General features: G+C 26.8%; 6 protein-coding genes across 6 annotated transcripts in view; 4 read left to right on the top strand and 2 right to left on the bottom strand.

Moving 5' to 3' along the window:
* IPTB (uncharacterized protein) overlaps nucleotides 1-1,603 on the bottom strand; it is a gene marked incomplete at both ends in the record, with an annotated part of 1,824 nt that extends 221 nt beyond the window's left edge. The window contains 2 exons of the mRNA XM_003287061.1: nucleotides 240-1,223; nucleotides 1,324-1,603. Coding sequence (XP_003287109.1) covers nucleotides 240-1,223; nucleotides 1,324-1,603 — 1,264 coding nt within the window. The remainder of the gene's footprint in view (nucleotides 1-239; nucleotides 1,224-1,323) is intronic.
* Nucleotides 1,604-2,271: 668 nt separating this feature from the next.
* Nucleotides 2,272-3,136, top strand: DICPUDRAFT_77982 (40S ribosomal protein S14; the record flags this gene model as incomplete). Its single annotated transcript, XM_003287078.1, has 4 exons — nucleotides 2,272-2,274; nucleotides 2,456-2,581; nucleotides 2,676-2,961; nucleotides 3,093-3,136. 4 exons carry the CDS (start codon nucleotides 2,272-2,274, stop codon nucleotides 3,134-3,136), a joined length of 459 nt encoding a protein of 152 aa, XP_003287126.1.
* Nucleotides 3,137-3,415: 279 nt separating this feature from the next.
* DICPUDRAFT_77981 (uncharacterized protein) lies at nucleotides 3,416-7,552 on the bottom strand (the record flags this gene model as incomplete). The annotated part of the gene is made up of 2 exons (XM_003287060.1): nucleotides 3,416-7,284; nucleotides 7,363-7,552. The coding sequence occupies 2 exons, from the start codon at nucleotides 7,550-7,552 to the stop codon at nucleotides 3,416-3,418; spliced, it is 4,059 nt and encodes a 1,352-aa protein (XP_003287108.1).
* Nucleotides 7,553-12,275: 4,723 nt separating this feature from the next.
* Nucleotides 12,276-13,145, top strand: DICPUDRAFT_31970 (uncharacterized protein; the record flags this gene model as incomplete). Its single annotated transcript, XM_003287077.1, has 2 exons — nucleotides 12,276-12,591; nucleotides 12,811-13,145. The coding sequence occupies 2 exons, from the start codon at nucleotides 12,276-12,278 to the stop codon at nucleotides 13,143-13,145; spliced, it is 651 nt and encodes a 216-aa protein (XP_003287125.1).
* A 127-nt stretch (nucleotides 13,146-13,272) lies between these two features.
* On the top strand, nucleotides 13,273-15,045 carry DICPUDRAFT_87450 (uncharacterized protein; the record flags this gene model as incomplete). Its single annotated transcript, XM_003287076.1, has 2 exons — nucleotides 13,273-13,828; nucleotides 14,036-15,045. The coding sequence occupies 2 exons, from the start codon at nucleotides 13,273-13,275 to the stop codon at nucleotides 15,043-15,045; spliced, it is 1,566 nt and encodes a 521-aa protein (XP_003287124.1).
* A 532-nt stretch (nucleotides 15,046-15,577) lies between these two features.
* On the top strand, nucleotides 15,578-17,283 carry DICPUDRAFT_91849 (uncharacterized protein). The gene is made up of 3 exons (XM_003287075.1): nucleotides 15,578-15,793; nucleotides 15,857-16,353; nucleotides 16,410-17,283. Exons 1-3 carry the CDS (start codon nucleotides 15,616-15,618, stop codon nucleotides 17,193-17,195), a joined length of 1,461 nt encoding a protein of 486 aa, XP_003287123.1. The 5' UTR covers nucleotides 15,578-15,615; the 3' UTR covers nucleotides 17,196-17,283.
* The last annotated feature ends 15 nt before the right edge of the window (nucleotides 17,284-17,298 follow it).

Raw genomic sequence — 17,298 nt, 5'->3', positions numbered from 1 at the left:
TATTATCATATTATTATTATTATTATTATTAATATTACTATAATCTATAACTGAATTATTAAATTCTTCTAATTTTCTTTTTTTCCTCAAATGGGATTTGTGTTGCTTTGAAGCTATATGGTAGGACCAATCATGATCACCATTTATTTCTTTTTCGCATATTTCACAATAATGTTTTTTCCAATTTTTTAAAGTATTGTTTAATTTAATATTAACCGTATTTGAGTTTGTGTCAATACCATCACTATCATTATTATTGATTTTATTATTATTATTATTATCATTATTATTATTACTATTTATATTAAATGCATTTAAATTAGAATTTGTTAAAAAACTTTCCAAATAATTTTTTGAGACTTGAAAAACATTATCATTCCATTTAGCTAAATCGCTACTATCCAATTTTAAAATTTCCAATTGATTCTCTGGTGATAATTTAGATATCCATTTAACCTGTCTTATTGCGTATCTTTTAGTGTGGGATTTGATTTCTGAAATGGCATTGAATAATTCTTTATTTAACTGCTCTTTTTCTTTTTTTAGTTTTTTTTCATCCTTTAATTTCTCTTTATCAATGGTCGGTGTGGTTGCTGAGGAGTTGGTATCATTGGACGATATTAATGATGTGGTTGTGCCTGTTATATTATTGCTAATGATGTTGTATTTTGATTTAAACTCTTTTTCATTTTGGTTATACTGGTTTAACAATACATAATAGTTGTATAACTCTTTGATACCGATTGCCTGAGTTACACCCTTAGTAAAGTTCTCTGTGGTTACCTGCGTTATAGATGGATGTTTGAATATATTGAATACCTCTTCGATCAAGCCACGCTCTATCATTTCATCAACTCTTGTGTTCAATCTAGTTTCTAATAACTGTTGATCCTTGCACTCTAACCATAACAAACATGAACGATATCTTAATTTCTTTGATTCGAATTGGGTGTTGATTATATCACTTTGCTTTTTACCTGTACTATAAAAAATATCTAAACTACGCTTAATCTTTCTTATATCGTTTTTATGTATCTTCTCTGCCATAACACTATCTATTTCTTTTAGCTTTTCAAAAGAGTATTTTTCTTTGTCTAAATTCTCAATATCATTACTACTATCATTTACCTTTGGTGTATCGTTATCATAACTAATAATTGAATTGGACCATAGCAATGAACATGTATAATAATGGGTTCCACCGACAACAATTGGTAACTTGCCTCTTAATATGATGTCATTAATCTATGTACAAAAAAAATTAAAGTTAATGTTGATAATTTTATTTATTATTTTTTTATAAAATAATAAAAAATTAGATACCTACAACTTCGATTGCTTTTAAAGTAAAATCACCAACATTATAATTTAAAGTATCCATTGGTAAATAACTCATCATGTGGTGTGGTACACCCTGCATTTCTTCTGTAGTTACTTTATTTGTAGTAATGTCACCTGCATCTTTATATAGTTGCATTGAATCTGAGCTTATAATTTCGCCATTGTATTCCTTTGCTAATTCGATTGCCAACTTTGATTTACCGACACCAGTAGTACCTAAAACAAATACAACCAATGATTGATTTACATGTGTATTATCCATAATATACTATTATTTTATTACTATTGTTATTTATTATTTTAATATTTACTGCCTATATATTAATATTTTTATGAATTGTATATATGCAAGTTGGTATTATGTATTTGTGTATGTTTGTTTAATATAACTTTTAATCTTTGTTAAATTAAAAAAATTTTAAAAATTTAAAAATTATTTTTTTTTTCCCTTTTTTTTTTTTTTTCTTAATTTTTTTTTTTTTTTTTTAAAACAATATATCTATTTATATAATTAGTGTTTAATTTTTTTATATAAAAATAAATTAAAAAAAATAATTTATAAAAATACCAAAAATAAAAAAATAAAAAAAAAAACGAAAATTTTTTTTTATATATTTAGAAATAAAATTGCTATTGCTTCACATTTATAATAAAAAAAACCAATAATATAATTTGACATTTAAATACTTCAAGAAATAAATTTATAAATAGTAATATTTTAATATTATCAAAAAAAAAAAAAAAATCATATTCAAATTGGGATGTATGCAAAAAAATTATTTTATATGTAACGTCTATAGAAATTTTCAATTTGTGCCTAAAGATTTTTTTTTTTTTAAAAAAATTTTAAAAAATTTTTTTTTTTTTTTTTTTAAAATTTTTTTATTTACATTTTCTCGTCCTTTTTCGCATTCGATATCACATAAAAAAATGGTATTTATCTATCTCTTTTTATTACATGGCGAATCTATGATGGTCTATCCAATATAGATTATCATTAATCTTCTTCAATCTATCTTTATAGTAGTCAATCCAACATAATTATTAATATATCTCCATTTATCATCAATTATCACAATATAATCAACATAAATAAACAATAAATATAATATAGTCAGGAAAGAAAGAAGTAAAAGCCCCAAAAGTTGTTGAAGCTTTATCAGCCAGAATCCCAGTTCTTGGTAACGAATTAGTCTTTGGTGTTGCTCACATTTTTGCTTCATTCAATGATACTTTCGTCGTAAGTTGATTATATAGGAATACAGGATACAGGTTTAGGATAACAGGTCAAGAACAATTATTAATAGGATTTTCTTTTTAATTATTATTATTAGCACGTCACTGATCTTTCATCAAAAGAAACCATCGTTCGTGTTACTGGTGGTATGAAAGTTAAAACTGATCGTGATGAATCATCACCATACGCTGCTACCATGGCTGCTCAAGATGTTGCTGCCCGTTGCAAAGAAATCGGTATCACTGCTCTCCACATTAAATTAAGAGCTACCGGTGGTAATGGTTCAAAAACCCCAGGTCCAGGTGCCCAATCAGCCTTAAGAGCTCTTGCCCGTTCAGGTATGAGAATCGGTCGTATCGAAGATGTTACTGGTATCCCAACTGGTATGTTGAAATTATATTATAAACTTTACTTCCTACTCAATTATATGATTACTAATATAATTTTCTTTACAATAATAACCAAATCAACTCAACTCAATCCATATCATCAAATAAAAATCAAAAATATACAGATAGCACCCGTAGAAAATCAGGTCACAGAGGTAGACGTTTATAAACATTTTACTTCACCTATTTTATATAATAAACAGCTAAATAAAAATAGTATCATAAAAAAAAAATCAAAAAAAAACTTAAAATTAAAAATATATATATTTAAAAACTTTTATTTTTTCACTCTTTTTTTGTTAACAAAGGTTATATAAATAATATTGTTATAACTACTTTTTTTTTTTTATTTCTCTTTGTTTTTTTAGTATCTAAAGATAATTTCTAAATTTTTAAAAAATATTTATTTATGTTTCTATAAAACAAAAAAATTTATTTCTTTTACAAATTATAATATCGTGTTATTATTTTCAAAATTACTGCTACCATTACTATTATTACTATCATTTAAAATATTATTATTGTTGTTGTTTGATGTGTTATTATTTTGTTGGTTATCGGCACTGGTTGTTAAATTTATTTTATTATTACTGGTTAAAGAGTTTGACGAGGTTGAGGATGGTGAGGAAGAGGTAGTTGGATTTAAATATGGCGAGCCATTTGGAGGTGATGGCGATGATGGGGTATTATTCGAAGGTGTACTATATGACGATACGGTTACTTCCTCGTTATTATTGGTGTTGTTTTCATCATCTTCATTATCTTGGTTAAATGACTTTGGGCCGCTTGTAGGGAATTCTGAAAATATATAATGGAAATCTTCGATAAATGTTTGAATGATACCACATTGAAGCTGAGTTTCATTCATTAATGCCATTCTATCCAGTGTTGGTGTACGTGGTTTCAAAATAGTTGGTCCGAATACAATTGAAAGATTCTTTGAATTCATTTTATTTACATTACTATTTTCCGAGATTAAAACCATTAGTTCAGCTAATTGGGTTAACACTATACGATTATCGGCAGGTATTTTCCAAAATATATTTCTTATTGTTTCAGCATCTTCATTTCTTCTGGCGTCTAAAAGTGGTGAAAAGAATTCGTATGGAATTAATGGTGGGTCTAATGCACGAAGATAGTGCTTGAGTGCATTACTGATATTGTGAATTTCAAATGAAAGGTTTGGTTCGGCATGTTGAACAAATGATTTAACTATACCTCTTACTGTATCCATATTACCAGACAATCTAAATATACCTTCAGTGTTTAATGAGTTTTCACGAAGATGAACAATAACTTTTTCAATGACATCTCTTTTAAATGGCAGTGATTCCTTGGATGAACTTCTGGATCCAAATAATCCTTTGATCTTTTTATGTTTTTTCTCTGCTTTTTCCTTTTCAAGTTTTTCCTTTTCTTTTTCTTTTTCTGCCTTTTCTTTTTCTAATCTTTCTTTTTCTAATTTTTCTTGTTTTTCCTTTTCTTTTTCTGCTTTTTCTTTTTCTTTTTCTGCTTTTTCTTTTTCCTTTTCTGCTTTTTCTTTTTCTGCTTTTTCTTGTTTCTCTTTTTCCTTATCTAATTTCTCTTTTTCAATTTTTTCTTTTTCTTGTTTATTAATCATTTGCTTTAAGGTTTTGCCCAATCTCTTTCTTTGCTTATTCTTTTCAAATGCCTCAATTTCTTCTATTGTGCCATTGTTGGTGCCTGTACTAAGAGTATTGGTTGAAACTGACGATGATAATGAATTTGGTTCAAATTCTTCTGAAATTAGATCATCAAGTTGTTGTTGGCTTTGATTATGGTTTAGTTCATCTGAATCTGCAGAGGTTGCGAGTGGTTTAAATACACCTGATGCTCTATTTTTTTTTAATATTAATCTTTTAAATATTTTTGGTGTTTTTTCTTTGACATTATTTGTATTATTACTATTATTGTTATTGGTAGTACCATTTAGGTTATTTATTAAATTTGAGTTGGTTGGTGAAGTTGTATCTTTACATTGATTTATATAGGTATGAAGGTTATTATGTGAATGATGGAGTTGTTGTTGTACAGATAGAGTTTGCTCATTTAAACTATTGCTGTTGCTATTGGGATTATTTGTTCCTCTAGCTTTTACAATTTGAGATAGGAAGGGAATTGGATTTGAAACTGATCGGGAATGGTGAACTGCATCTTTCTTTCTTGGTGATGGATCATTAGCTTGAAGATCGGTAGATTGCTGCGAGTGTTGAGAGGTTTCGCTAGTGTCGTCTCTAATCATATTTGGTATACTATTGGTACTATTATTATTATTATTGTTATTATTCATAAAAATATTGGTATCGCTGTATGTACTCTTTTGATCATCTAAAAATGATTCCATACCAATTAGCTGAGTGAAATGATCTATTTTATTTTTCAATATTTCATATATATGGTCTAATTTAACGTCTATATTCTCTCTGTTTCTTAAATTTTTATCGATATAACTCCACATTTCAAAGATGTCGTTGTAGATTGCTAAAATTTGTTGTGACGTTAATATTGAATCACCTTGGTTCATTTGATACTGTTGCTGCTGTTGTTGTAATTGTTGTTGTAAATTATAAATTTCTTGTTGATGTTTAATTTTTAATAGTTCAATTTCTTTTTCAAACTCTATTCTCTTTTCACGTTCGTCTTGATATTTCCTTTTGATATCTGCATATGAGTCTTTTAATAGATTACCATTTAATGAGGATGTTGTAAAGTGTCTAAGGAATTCGCCTCTTATTGCACCGCCGCTACTGGATAATGGATTATTAGATTTGGGTGAAAGGTCTAATTTTGAGGATGATGGTGAAGATGATGGTGAAGATTCTTGTAATGATACTAATAGGTTATCAGCACCATCTTTAAATGAAAGTCTTGATCCATTTGGTGAGTTATCTCCACTACTGCCACTACTAGAGAATAAGTATTTTTGAGATACTAATGGAGTTGAAAATGATGAAGTACTACCGCTTCTTGGTTTTGCTGATACATTAGTGGGGTTGTTATTACCATGAAGGGTTTCTAGGGTATAGTAATTATTATTATGTATTTTCGATTTATTATTTAAAATAGCTTCAGTGCCACCAACTATAAATACTTTTGAACCGATAGCCTGGCAAATATGACCTGTTCTTGGAGATGGCAATGTACCAGTTGTTTTAATTTGAGTCCAAATAAATGTTTCAACATCAAATAAAAACAATTCGTTGTCACAATGTGCATTATTAGGGTTTGAAGGGTCACCCTCGACTGTACCACCAAATACTGCTATATATCTATTATTGCCAATTACTGCAGATGTGTGACCTGCTCTTGGTGAGGGTATGTCGCCCTTGGGATGTGGTTGTATCCATTCCATCGATTCTATATTTAAAATATAAAGATCATTCAATAGTTGCGAGCCGCTATAACCTCCAAATATATACACTCTATTATTAATTGGTGAGCAACTATGAAAATAACGTGGTGGTGGTGATTGAACTTTGCTGAAACCCAATGTGATGTTACCGCAGCTTCCATTACTAATTCTTTGTGATAGTGATAGTGGTGATTTATTAAGATCCAAAATACCTGAGGGCGTTAATGGTGGTGTTATAGTGTCACTATTGCCTAATGTTTGTAGATTTGGTTGTAAAGGTAAATTAGGTATTGCATTGCCATGAAGATGTGAGAAGTGCTGTAGTAAATGATTTAATGGTTGCTGTTGTTGTGATGATTGCTGATTGTTACTATTACTTGATGATAAGCCATTTGAACTATTTATATTTGGTGATGTATTATTCATATTATGCCCTGATATAGTTGCTGATCTACCTCGAAATGAAACTATAGAATATGGTGAGTCTTTTGCGTTGTTTATTCCATTTAAAGTGGAGGATGATGAGGAGGTTGGTGTCCTAGGTGATGCGGTTGGTGGTGAATCTAATGAAGGCATGCCATTGTGATCGTTGGTTTTTGCCCAACAGTTCCTATCGGTATTAAAAATATGCATATCGTTTAAAATTGTTTTGGCTCCACCAGGTCCTAAATGAACTCCTCCAAATATTAAAATATAATGATCTGATAATAATGCTGCTGAATGTCCAAAACGAGCTCTGGGTGGATCTGAAACACTATTTAATTTCGGTTTGCTCCAAGAATAATTGGTTGTATTAAATTGATACATATCACTACTTTGCGTATTATCTTGAAGATTACCTCCAAATATAAACATTTTTTTACCAACTTGAATTGATGAATGTCCATACATTGGTGGCGGTAGTGCGCCACTAACCGTTGGTTTTATAAGTGAGTTTGATTGTCCTAAAAATATTTATATAAATCATTATTAAAACTCTTATCTTTAAAAAGATTATGTAGTTTTTTTGAACTAAATCTTACCAATATTTAATATATAAGTTGTATTAGTTGGTTTATCTGTACAATAATCATAACCTCCAAATATAACAATTTCTTTTTCTCCATTTGATGTTGATGAATGACCCCATACGGTCAATGAATGATCTGGTAGTTTCGATAATTTGTTTGATGTCCAGTTCATTGGATTTATTAAATCTATATGTATATTCATTTTAAACTATTCTTTTTTTTTAAAATATTTATATACTGCTAAACTAGTTTATTTTCTAATAATATTACTGTACTACTATTATTATATTAATATTATGAGCTATTTAAGATATTACAAAAAAATATAATTTTTTTTATTTAATAATACAAAATTTAAAAGAAAATAAAAAAAATAAAAAAAAAAGTGTTTGGTGATCATAAAAATGATAAGGTAAAAAAATTATTATTATTATTATATAGAAAATAAAAATATTATTTAAAAATTAAATTATAAGACTATTTAATATTTAAGGCGTGAGTGGGTGAGAGTGTATGTGATATAATAAAGGATGACAAAGTTCTAAATATAAACTATATATTTTTTTTTTTAATTAAGAGGGTTAAAATGTGGATCTGGGTTTTTTTTTCTTTTTTTTTTTTCTTGTGTGAGTGAAAAGTGTGTGTGTATGTGTGTTTGATTTTTGTTTTTTCTTATGATTTATTTACAATTTAAATATATATATATGTATGTATATGTACAACAAATGAGAATGATTATTATTAAAAGAAAAAAAAAAACTTTTTAACTGATTATTTTACTTTGGTGAATAAATATAAACAATTAAATGTATTGTGATTTATTTAATATACATAGATAAAAAAAAAAAAAATAGATATTTAAAGAGAAAAAAAAATTCTCTTTTTAGGTTTTTTTTTTTTTTTTTTTTTTTTTTGTAAATTGGGGGAATAAATATTGCTTTTATAAAAAAAAAAAAACTATGGCTTTAGAGAAATAATTCAAAAAAAAAAAATTTAAAATAAAAAATTTTTAAAAAAAAATAAAATTTAAAAAAAAAAAAAAAAAGTGTATTTTTAGTAACACGCTTTAAAAACAACCAAAATTTTGATGCATACTTTGAAATAAATAAATAAATAAATAATTTGAATAAATAAATAAATATTTTAGTTTATTTAAAAAAAAAACCTATTTTTTTTAAATTTGTCGATGCTAATACTACACATAAATAATTTACTATTAATTCTCTATTGTTGTTTGTTTTAAAATTTATTGTAGTTTCTATTTATTGTTTCTTTTATTTTTATTAGTGTTAATATTTTATTACAAAAATTATTTTTTTTATTACAATTATCATTAAAACACAAAACAAAAAAAAAAAAAAAGGAATTTGATTTCACATCAAAAAAAAATATAAATTAAAAAAAAAAAAAAAAAAAAAAAAAAAAAATATAAATAAATAATTTATATACAATTAAAATAAATATATATAAGTGAATAAGAGATATATAAATATAATTTTTTATATATAATTTATAATTATTATATTTCCAATGGATAGGTAAATGTGGGTGAGAGTGGGGAGTAGTGGTTGTGAGTGGGTGTTGTTATTGGGTTAATATCATTATTAATAATAATAATTTTAAAGACAAAACAATTAATTATATTAATTTGGAAAAAATGTACAAGTATCCATATAAATCAAAATTACATTACAAAAGAAAAATAACTATCCTTCTCACTCTTTATAAAGTTTTTTTATATTAATCTTTTTTTTTCAATTTATTTGGTAACTGTTCTGTTTATAGTTTTGTAAAATCCAATTTTATTTTTAAAACCAATAAATTTATAATAATAAAATGTAGATCTCATTGAAAGAAAAAGAAAATAATCAACCTAGATTTATATTATAATAAACTAAATATATCAATGTTATTGCTATTTTGTGTTGCGTTTATTGTTTTTGTTAATGAGAGTGGGTGTTGTTATTCACTCCTGATTTAAAAAAAATAATAATAAAACCCATTATCAATAATGGGAAGGTTTTGGTTTTTAGAGTAATTTTTTTTTTTGGTTATTGGGAATGATCATTAAAATAATGTAAAAATATTAAATGATGTGTGCATTCTTTGTGTTTGATTTTTTTTAATTCTTTGAAAAACAAATAATTTTTAAAAAAAAAAAATAAAAAAAAAACCGTATTATTTTTTATTTTTTATTTTATTTAAAATTTTGTCTTGCTCCTCTTTAAGTCAGTTTGTTTGAATATATATATATATTATAAACACAAATAAAGATAATTTAATAATATTTTAACTAAAATAACCACAAAAAAAATAAAAAAAAATAAAAAATAATAAAAAAAATAAAAATTTAAAAAATAAAAATTTAAAATATTTATTTTGTAAAATTTTAAATTTTTCTTTTAATATTAAAAAACAAACAAGTTATAATAATTAGATAAATAATAGATGATATAACACAATAATTACCAGATTAAAAACCAAACAGCTATTCACATTATGTATATAGATAAAATAAATAATTTTTAGTGCAATAATTAATTTATAAAAAAATTTTGATTAATTAATTAATTGATTTTTTAATTAATTATTAAATTAATTAATTAATTAGGGTTTAACAATAATATAGAAATAGAAATAGAAATAATAGTAACTATTCTTATATAAGCGAGTTATAAACCACATAAAAATAAAAGAAAAAAATGAATAGTTTTAGATATGGTTTAAATAACAATAACAATGGTAATAATAATAGTAATAGTAATAATAATAGCCATCATAATAATCATGACGATAAAAGGATAAGGACCCATTTTGACGGGAGCCAAGATGGTTTTCACCCACAACAACAGCAACAACAGCAAGAGCAACAGCAACAGACAAGCGATTTATTTAATTCATTATTATCATCATCTTCAGCATTATTTGGTACATTACCGACCAACTCATCACTGGGAGGTGGGGCTTTTGGAGGTGGTGGGTTTTCTACAATACCAGTATTATCAAATTCAAACTCTGCATTAAATACAATAAATAGTTTAAATAATAGTAAGAGTAGTTTAGGAAATAGGTCTATTATGATTAGTAATGAAAGCGATCAAAGTACATATAGTAATTCAAGTTTAAATTCATTTGGTTCACAAATATCAACATCAAAATCACTATTTGATTCACAGCAACCGCCACCCCAACCAACAATTGTTAAATCACCAACAAAAACTTCATTTTTTGGATCCGAAATTATAATTGAATCTTCACCTTCAACAATACAGTTTAATCCAAGTAGCAATTCATATAGCATGTATAATAATAATAATAACAATAATCATTTAAATATTTATAGCCAACAAAGAGGTGTTCAGGCAAGTTATAGCAATAGTAATAGCCCATCACTAAGATCGCCACCTCCATCCCCTGGCCCAATAAAATCGCCACCACCATCACCTAAACCAGTTATAGCTATACCGACAGGCAGTTCTTCTCCATCATTTCAAAGGAGTATTAATATACCTAAAGTTCAAGTTAATAAAAGTTTAGATTCACCATTTAGTAGTAATAGTATAAATAATAATTATGGTAGTTTAACATCTCCAGCACCAACAACATATCCACATTATATATCATCTTCATTAGTTTGGAATCAACAATATGTATCATTTTTCTCACCAATAACCCCATCATCAAATAGTAATCACCATAGTCATTCTGTAAATAATCATCATAGTCATATACATAGTCATATTCATCATCATCATATCAATAGAGTATTACCTCTAATTTCAAAAGAGCAGTTTATTGGCACTTTTAATGTAAATATTCAATTAAATCAAAAGAATAATACCGAAGATATACTTTCAAAAATAAATTTAATTGATAAAGTTAAAATAAATGTAATAAGGTCAAATAGTAATAATCATAATGTAAATCAAAATGTATATTTAAAATTTTCATCACAAATAAATATAAATAATGAAATTCAATATTTAGAATTAGGAGAGAAATCAATTACTTGGGTAGCAGTACTTTTAGAAAAGAATTATATTCAAGTTGAATGTAAACCTTTAAGAGTTAATAATAATAATAATAATAATAATAATAATAATAATAATAATAATAATAATAATAATAATAATAATAATAATAATAATAATAATAATAATAATAATATAACACCATCTGTAAATAGTTTAGAGCTCGAAATTAGTATATATAATGGAATTGAAAAAGAACAAATACCAAAAAATCAACATAGTCCATATGTTAATGCTTGGATTCAAATGGCAAACGAATTAAAGATTTTAAATTCTTCACCAAATTTTCAATCTCAGCAACATCACATACCACAATCACCAAATTCATTTTCTCATCCATCTTCTCCATTTTTAGATACTTCGCAATCATCATTATTATCATATTCAAATTCAAGTTTTCCAACATTTTCACCATCATCTTCATTAAATGGCATAATAACGCCATTATCATTATATTCACCAGCAGTTTCGAATCAATCAATCCCAATTCATATAACCGATAATAGTAATAATAGTAATCATAATAGTAATAGTCATAATAATGAATTGAGATCATCCAAAGACACATTATTATCTGATAGTAGTTCATCAATAAACACCTCAACACGTTCATTAAGATCAAGCGCAACAGACAATTTATTTCAACCATGCCCGGTATTATGCAAATCTACAGATTCTTTATTTAAACAAAAGATTGAGGATATTTACACAGTCACTACAAAGGAAATGGATGGTCCAAAAGAATTAAAGTTAACACTTAGAACATATCAAAAACAGGCTCTACATTGGATGCATTATAGAGAATTAGCAGAGCCAGAGGAGTTAATATCTTTGGTCGATTTGGATGGTTCAAGGGATTTAAATTTTGTTAAAGGTGGCTTGCTATGTGATGATATGGGCATGGGTAAAACAATTGAAATTATATCAACAATTTTAACAAACAAAAATCTCGAACCACCCTCCGCCGAAAATAATTTCCAATCAAGTACAACTCTTATCGTTTGTCCAGTTTCAGTATTACAGCAATGGCACAGCGAGATTGTTAATAATACAATTCCACCTCTCAATGTTTATATTTATCATGGTCCAAATAGAAATAAAGATCCTCAGTTTTTAATTAAATATGATATAGTATTAACAACATATACAACATTGGTATCAGAATTTAATGACGAAGCTTCAAATATTTCAATAAATAATAATGGTAATGGTAATAGTGGACATGGGTTATATTTAAGTGATGGTAATAATAACAATGGTAGTAATAGCCATAGTGGAATGTATCTAGAGGTACCACATCATAACGAATCAAAATCATTACCAACATCGCCACCTTCAACACCAACTCAATCACCAGCACCACCTTTTTTTGCAATCCCTTCATCTCCATCACAGCAATTTAAAAAAAGAAAAAGATTAGGCGAGGTAGATAGTGATGGTGGTAATAATAACCAATTGCCAGAGAATGGAATTCATAGTGTAAGATGGTTCAGAATAGTTTTGGATGAAGCCCATACAATTAAAGAAAGAACAACAAGAACAAGCAGATCATCCTATTCATTACACTCCAAGATTAGATGGTGTGTAACAGGTACTCCAATTCAAAATAAACTTGATGATTTATTTTCATTAATTCATTTTTTAAGAGTTGAGCCATTTTCAAACTATAGTTGGTGGAACCAATATATTTTAAAACCATCAAAACTTAAAGATGATATTGGTTTTTCAAGGCTAAGGGTATGTAATAAAGTTATTATTTTATAATATAATCCAACTATATATATTAATATTTTATTTTAATTAGGTTTTATTATCAAAAATATTATTAAGAAGATTAAAAGATCAAAAAGTTAATAATTCACCTATTTTAGAATTACCTGACAAGGTGGTTATGGTCAAAAGAGATACTTTTAGCGAAGAGGAGAATAAAATGTATCAAGATCTTTGGAAATCTGCTAAATCAAGATTTAACATTTTGTTTCAAAATGGTTCATTGTTAAAGAATTATGCCCATGTTTTAGAAATGTTATTAAGATTAAGACAAGCTTGTAACCATCCATTTTTAGCTTTAAAGAATCAAAGCGGGGCCGGTAGTAATAGTTTAATGTCACCTTCGTTGGATAGCAAGGATGATAGTGCTACCTCTGCTATTGGCGGTAATGAAAGTGATTGGTCATCATTTTTAGATTTTATCAATAATAATCCCAATCATTTTACTCCATATGAATTAGGTAAAAAATTAAAAAAGATTTTAGGTAAAGGAATCAAAGATCAAGAATGTACAATTTGTTATGATACTTTAGAAAATCCATCAATTACAACATGCGGTCACTTTTTCTGTACATCTTGTATTCAATCAAATTTAATAGCAGATACCAAAATCAATTTCAACATGTCACCTCAATCTCCATCAACAATAACAACAACATCTATCTCAGCGTCTACAGGTACCAATAATAATACAGCACCATCCTCACCACAACAGCCTTTTTCACCATCTTCTTCACCATCTTCACCAATTCCATCCTCACCAATTCAACAACTACAGCAATTACATCAACAATCAAATAATAGCAATGTTAATAATTTATCAATACCAGCATTACAAATAAATCAAAATAGCAGCAATGGTTATAAACAATTATCTTCATCAGGAGCATTGTTAATTAGTCCATCTAGATCCCAAACTGAATCACCAAGATATAAAACAAATGTATTAAATATGTCCAGTAATTGCGTTTCCATCACACCCAACCCATCTCCACATTCTACCCCACCAATGTCACCAAAAATCATAAAACCATCATCGACTAATCTTGTAAATTTATCACCAAAGAGTTCATATGAAAATGTACCAATGTCAAAAATTCAAAACATCAACACAATCATTAGCAATTTAAATAGTTCAATGGGCGAAAGTGAAAAAATATTCCTATGTCCAATATGCAAGCAATCAGTTAAATATAGCACAATTAAATCAATTTCATTTAAAAATAAAATCTATGATTATCCATTATCACCATCAATCTCGCATACTAGCCATACAAACAGTCATTCAGCTAATAGTAGTAATACAGGAAATCACAACAGCAATAGCAACAACATTAAAATAAAGAAACCTATTTATGATTCAAGTAATTGGAAAAGTAGTACTAAAATTGATTCATTGCTTGATGAATTAAATAAAGTATTAAAGAACGAACCAGATTCAAAATGTTTAATTTTCTCTCAATGGACATCAATGTTAGATTTAATTGAAATACCATTAAATATCAACTCTATGCCGTTTGTTAGATTGGATGGCAAAATACCACAAAAACAAAGAGAAGTTGCAATTAAAAGATTTAAAGAAGAGCCAAGTATCAAAATATTTTTAATTTCAATTAAAGCTGGTGGATTGGGTTTAAATTTAGTTGTTGCTTCACATGTATTTCTCTGTGACCCATGGTGGAACCCTGCCACCGAAGAGCAAGCTATAGATCGTGTGTACCGTATTGGTCAAAATAAAAATGTTAATGTCATTAGATTCTTCATTAAAGATTCAATCGAAGAAAAGATCCTAGAGCTTCAGAAATCTAAAAAAGATTTAGCTAAAGAGGCATTAACAATGAAAAAACAACCACAACAAAGAATCGAAGAACTTAAACTATTATTTGCTGATTAAAAAATAATTTTTTTTTTTTTTTTACAAATTATAATAAAACAATTCACAGAAAATATCATACAATATTACAAATAATATAAAGAATAGAAATAAAATTTTTTTAATTATTATCTAAAACTTTTACTTTTTTAATGATTTAATTTATAATAATTGGTTGGTGGGAAAAGGGTTATAATTTTATTCTCTGAAACCTCATAATGACTTAAAAACTTTTATATTACACAAAAAAAAACAAACATTTAATATCAGAGATTTAAATTAAAAATAATTAATATTTTTTTTTAATTAATTATTGGTTTCCCCAAAAATCAAACCTTTTCATAATTTAAAAATTTACAGAAAAAATAACACTTCACCAAAAAAATATCCAATCAAAATCCATCAATGATTTTATTATTTGAAATAGGTGAGAGTTTTTTGTAATTTTCAAAATACTTTTTTTTTTTTATAAGAAGGGCACAAATTTACAATTTTTTTTTTTTTTTTTTTTTTTTTTTTTTTTTAAATTTTATTATTTAAATAGTTTAACATAGAAATTTCTATATTTTTTTAATTTTTATACATATAGAAATGTCACAAGAGTTAACATTACGTGATTCATTAACCGTACAAACATATCAAAAAAATAACTTTGATACCTCATCTGAGGATTCAAAGTTTTCTTATACATCAGCAAGAGTTGGAAAACCATTATATAACACATATGAAAAGAATGATTTTAAAGTTTTTGGTTATTATAATGGAGCTTGTAAATATTCTTATAGTTAAAAACCATTTTATATTTAAAACTAATGGGTTTTTTTTTAAACAGGTCAATATGATGCTCGTTTAGATGGTTCTGAAGAGTCTGATAGAGCTGGTAGAGGTCGTGATTTAATGAATATTAACCCAGATGCTTATGATAAAATCATCATTGGATTTTGTGGTATAGTTGGTGACCAGGGTGAAAATAAAGAAGCTATAAAAAGAGCTGCTCAAGAATTCAACAAAAAAGATAATGAACCAACTTTTATAGATAGTTGGGGTTATTTATTATCTTATTGTAATGTTGGTTTCGATGGGTGGCTCAGTTCTGATGTTTTAGAAAGTTTTTCTCAAAATAAATGTCAAGGTCTCCTTGGTGGTCTTCGTAAATTAAAAGAAAAAAACCCAAATCTTGTAATCTCACTTTCAATTGGAGGCAGGGAATTGTCACAACCATTCCATGAATTGGTAAAATCATCTGAAAAAAGAACAACATTTGCAAATGGAGTTGCTGATATCTTAAAAAGATTCCCAATGATTGGGGAAATCGATCTCGATTGGGAGGTAAGTATTCCTTTTGATGTATTTTTAATTTTAATTATATTAATTAATTAATATAGTATCCAGGTGGTGATGGTGGCTCAGAAGATCCACAAAATTATGCTGAATTAATTAAAAAAGTCAAAAGTACTCTTTCATCAAATAGTCGTGATGATGTTAAAATCAGTATTGCTGCTGCTGGAGACATTGATAAGATAAAAGCTGCTAATATTCCACTTTTAATGGAGGCTGGTGTAAGTTATATTAAAATTATGACTTTTGACTTTTTCGGAACTCCATGGTCTGATTCATTGGCTCATCATACCAACCTTAAATCAAATCCTCAAGATAAAAAAAGCTATGGTATTGATGTAGTCGTTAATTATTTAATAAAAGAATTAAATGTCCCATCTAAGAGTTTGTTTATTGGTTTCGCTGCCTATAGTCGTAATGCTAAAAATGCTGAAATTTCAAGTTCTTCACCTCTCAGTGGTAATTGCTCTCCACATGAAGGAACAACAATAGGAACTTTCGAGAGTGGGGTCACTGAATATTACGATATTTTATATAACTATTTGGATTTAAATTCTAAATCAGGAAAAAATGGTTTCTCTCTATACACAGATAAGGTAGGAGATGCAGATTTCTTATATAACCCCAGATCAAGGGTATTTATGTCCATCGATACACCAAGATCCGTCAAATCCAAAGGAGAATATGTTGTTAGAAATAATTTGGGTGGCTTATTCACTTACACCATCGATCAAGACCATGGTTTGCTCTTAAATGCTGCAAGAGAAGGTTTAGGAAATGTAATAACAAAAAAAGAAGTTGACATGTCAGAATATTATTTCAATGGTAGATAGGAAGATCATTGTAATCACTTCAAGAATAATTAATAAATATATATATGGTTATAAATAAATATATTTAAAATTATTTTATTATTTTAAAATTATTAATAAGTAT

The sequence above is a fragment of the Dictyostelium purpureum genome, assembly GCF_000190715.1.
Source record: "Dictyostelium purpureum unplaced genomic scaffold DICPUscaffold_89, whole genome shotgun sequence".
Classification (NCBI taxonomy): Eukaryota; Evosea; class Eumycetozoa; order Dictyosteliales; family Dictyosteliaceae; genus Dictyostelium; species Dictyostelium purpureum.
The sequence above is the reverse complement of the archived record's forward strand: the minus strand, read 5'-3'. Positions and strand labels throughout refer to the sequence as shown.